This window comes from Diprion similis, chromosome 11 (assembly GCF_021155765.1).
Source record: "Diprion similis isolate iyDipSimi1 chromosome 11, iyDipSimi1.1, whole genome shotgun sequence".
Classification (NCBI taxonomy): Eukaryota; Metazoa; Arthropoda; class Insecta; order Hymenoptera; family Diprionidae; genus Diprion; species Diprion similis.
The window spans coordinates 5,315,982-5,319,935 of record NC_060115.1 but is presented as its reverse complement, the minus strand read 5'-3'; the positions used below and the strand labels follow the sequence as shown (position 1 = coordinate 5,319,935).

General features: G+C 51.9%; 1 protein-coding gene across 1 annotated transcript; it reads left to right on the top strand.

The window, feature by feature from the left end:
- Positions 1-1,864: 1,864 nt before the first annotated feature.
- Positions 1,865-2,704, top strand: LOC124412213 (achaete-scute homolog 1a-like). Its single transcript, XM_046891903.1, has 2 exons — positions 1,865-2,382; positions 2,452-2,704. The coding sequence occupies exons 1-2, from the start codon at positions 1,865-1,867 to the stop codon at positions 2,702-2,704; spliced, it is 771 nt and encodes a 256-aa protein (XP_046747859.1).
- Positions 2,705-3,954: the final 1,250 nt, after the last annotated feature.

The window sequence follows — 3,954 nt, the reverse complement described above, 5'->3', positions numbered from 1 at the left end:
AATACCGTCAGAAAATAAGCAAAACTAAGATCGGTACAAAAATTTTGCGACGATTCCACAGAAAGTGGGAATCAGTGACGGAGTGAAGAAGAAGAAGAATCGAGGAAGCAAACGAGTCGCATGGTGGAGGATTAACGGATACTTACCTGTAGAATTGTCAGGTCAATACACCGGATTACGGGGACAGGTCACGTTGTCTTTGGAGGGATATCCCTGCGGGGGGTGGAGTAAACTAAAAATTAATCTGGCTTTTGGCCAGCTAAAAGAAAACTGGAGAAATTTCCCCATTGTAAACCTCATATCGACGATGTTATAGCCACCCTAAAAGATTTATGTAAATACTGGTTTCCCAAGTATTACACATACCCAGATTCTCCGATGCTGCTAATTGTAAGTCTTACCCCGATTAAATTTCGCAATTTTTGCAGTGAAGTCGTTTTGCGAAAACAAAGTGCCGTCAGCTGAGTACGTGTGGGTTAAAAAGTCGTTTGGTTTTCAACGTTTCGACACCCCTTGGACGGCTCACTGTTGCATGACTTCAGAGCTTGTGACAGAGAGCACCGGGGTAGTGGATCTGGAAGACGAACTAGGAACAGGGTATACCTGTTCCTCATCGAGCGCAGTGTGCAGTCTGGATTGGGATGCTGCGTCGGTGTGCGTGCGTGCGTGCGTTTAAATGAGTATAGGCACTCACGCACACGTGCTGAATCCCCTCCCTCCCTGTGTGTCTCTCTCTCTCTCTCTCTCTCTCTCTCTGTTTCTCTTTCTCCTCGACGACTCGGAATCAGGCGCGCGCGTATGCCGCCGTCGGTCGGGTGCCTCTGGAGGATGAGAGAAAAAAAAGGAGAAGAAAGACGAACCGAGAGAGAGAGAGGAGGAGAGAGTGAGAGCAGGGGAGAGTGAGAGAGGATGAGAGATCGTCGGAGGGGCGATGGCGCGCGCCAGGTCCAGTGGAAGGGAGAGACGCTCGCCGTGCACAGCTTCCCCTCAAGACGGCGACTCATCGTCTCTCTCTCATCAACGGAGATCCTCCTCTTCCTGCGAGACCCCCGTTCCCTGGGGTACAATTTTTTTTCCCCCCATCGATGTAACTGTAACCGAAATCTTTCTCGTCGATGGAAAAGACCGCGGGTTGAATTCCTTCACGATGATGATGATGACGATGATGATGAAGACACGATTTTGGATGGTTCAACGATTATTGCCGGTCTCTTTTCTGCGCGATAAGTTGTTCCGCACTTGGGTGAAAAAACCGCGCCCGATTCATGGTTGGAAAATTTCTAAACGTTGTTCGACTCGGTATCGCAAAGCCAAACACGGTTTTTACCCGTCAACTCAGTCTCGGCGATAAGTCGTCGAGCGGGGAACGGTTTTCGGTCAGATGAGAATCACGGGGCTTAGGGCCTAAGGGGCGCTCCACTGAGGTGCGCGAGACAGGGGCGGGGCGGCAGGGGAAGGGGGCCTTTAGGGCCCGATCCGATCGAGTGCGGGGACCGAGTGGTGGGGATAGGCGCGTGCCCGCCCGGCTATATAAGGCCCCGAACCCTCCACGGGCAAGCATTTCGGGAGCCACAACCACTCAGTAAGCATTGGGGGTGCGTTCTCCCAGTTATATACACGTTGAAACCGTTCGCAAGTTGCATTTTTTCCGTTCCGTTTTATCCAACCACCTCGTCCACCGGCCGAGACCCGACGACCACGTTTCTCCTCGTCGTTGTTGATCGTTTTTGAAGGGACTTTTTATCAAAAAAAAACAAAAAAAAAACAAACAAAAACCGCGAGGTTGGCGCGCAGAACTTGAAAACCGGGGTGTGAGTCCGAGCGCGATCGCAAGTGGGGTAGAAACACTGCGGTACACTGTGACATGACCTTAGTGGGACTTAAGGAAGAAAAACTTAACGATTCGCCGGTTATGTTGACCGTCCAGCAGCATCACGCCGGCATGTTGGGCTCGGGCGTTGGGCCTCAGGTCCACCGGGGCAACGTGATCGTGTCGACGAACGGCGGCGGGATCAACGGGAGCATGGAGCCGAAGATGCAGCACGGGTGCAAGCGGGCGAAACTCTACGCCCAGGCGACACCCTACAGCGCGGTTCCGCATCAACCGGCCTCTGTGGCGCGGCGGAACGCCCGCGAGCGGAATCGCGTCAAGCAGGTGAACAACGGATTCGCGACTCTGCGCCAGCATATTCCGCAGAGTGTGGCTCAAGCTCTCGGCGGAAACACGGCTGGGACCGGAGGCGCGTCTCGGGCCGGAAGCAAGAAGCTGTCGAAGGTCGAGACGCTGCGGATGGCCGTCGAGTATATACGCAGTCTCCAGCGCCTGCTCGAGGAGAACGACGGATCTTTGGATTCCGCTGGTTCCACGGCTTCCGGTACCTCGTCGAGCGCCGATTCCGGTCACCAGTCGGCCGGCGAGCTCCGACTTTCCGCCGAGCTCCGATCTCACAGCTCCGAGATCCAGCACCACCTCCGACAGAATTCGGATTCCTCCTTCAACCCGCCGCCCTCATCCGAGGCCTCCAGTTCTCCGACACCCAGCTTCGTTTCTGAGGCATCTTCCGGCGGCGGAAGTCAGGGATACGGAACCGCCACAGGCACCCTTTACGCCCAGCACTCCGACAGCTACGATAACTACGAGCCGATGAGTCCCGAGGACGAGGAACTCCTCGACGTCATCACGTGGTGGCAGCAGAGTCAATGAGGCTCCCCCACTATGGCTTCGTCAGGTTGGTACACGCAAACAAATTCACACACTTTATCTTCTTGTTCCACCCGTTTACAACTAATTACGATTTACATTAGTCGCGATCGCGATTATCGTCGTTTCTCACCGATCGATCGTTTTAGGGAATCTTCGAGTTCCTTGCAGGTATTTGATCCGCAAGCTTTATCTTTCGTTCGTTCGTTCGTTTTTGTTTTTTTGTTTTTTTATTTTTTTCTTCTTCCATCCACCGATATATTTGTTGCCAACCGAGCGACCGTGCATAATACCCAGTACGTATTATATTATATGCAGAGACGTATAGGTGTGTATAGATGTGACGTTCAAAGAAGAGTTTCCTCCGGCTAGATTTGTGACCTTGCCATTTACAATGGGGCGAGCGAACCCTCGCCGAAATCTCGACCATTCAATGCACAGACTCCATTCAAAGAACGCGCCGGCGAGAACGGTGAACCAGTACACATCCGAGAGGTAGAGAAGCTTTTGTTCGACACTTCTTCTTTCACGTTCTTCCGAGCTTCTCTTCCTTCGAAACCGTATATACTACTCCTCCTCCTCCTCCTCCTCCTCAACCTCCTCTCCTCGCCTCGCGGTCTTTCAAATTCGTTTTTTTTTTTTAAATCTTTTTTCTTTTTCTGTTTGTACCCCTTTTCCCTCCCACTCTATCAATCTATTTCTCTCTTTTCTCATACTCACCCCTGATATCGTTTTAGCGAAAGCAATTCTCTTCGCTCTCCTTTAATCCTTGATTCCATCGACAAGATGTGCTGCAAAAATTCATCATAAAATTATTGTCAATTTTTATTTTACTCAAAATAATTGTCCCTGATATTTCTGGAGGGTTTCCTGCGCTTGCAATGCGCATACGCAGAGGATCGATCCTGCGCCTTCGTCCTTGTCAGCTCCATTCTCTCCGGGCCTCCGAGATTTCGTCTCGCGCGCTGCATTTAACTCGAATGAATGCATCTTTCAGGATATACCAGTCTCTCCTTCGTCCCACAGCCCCTCCCTTCGCCTTTTGTCGGTTTTTCAACCGGTCGCTATTCTCTCCCCGTGTGTGTTCGTCCTTACCCGTCGCGCTGCTTTCGGTGTATGCAGGCATTGCCCGTCGCGTCGCTACGACGATCGTCAGGAGTATAAGGACGACGGTGGTCCCAAGACTCCTTCCTCGATCCCCTCGACGTCATCGTTTGGAAAACGCGCCCTTACCTGAAATCACTCCCTGTAGC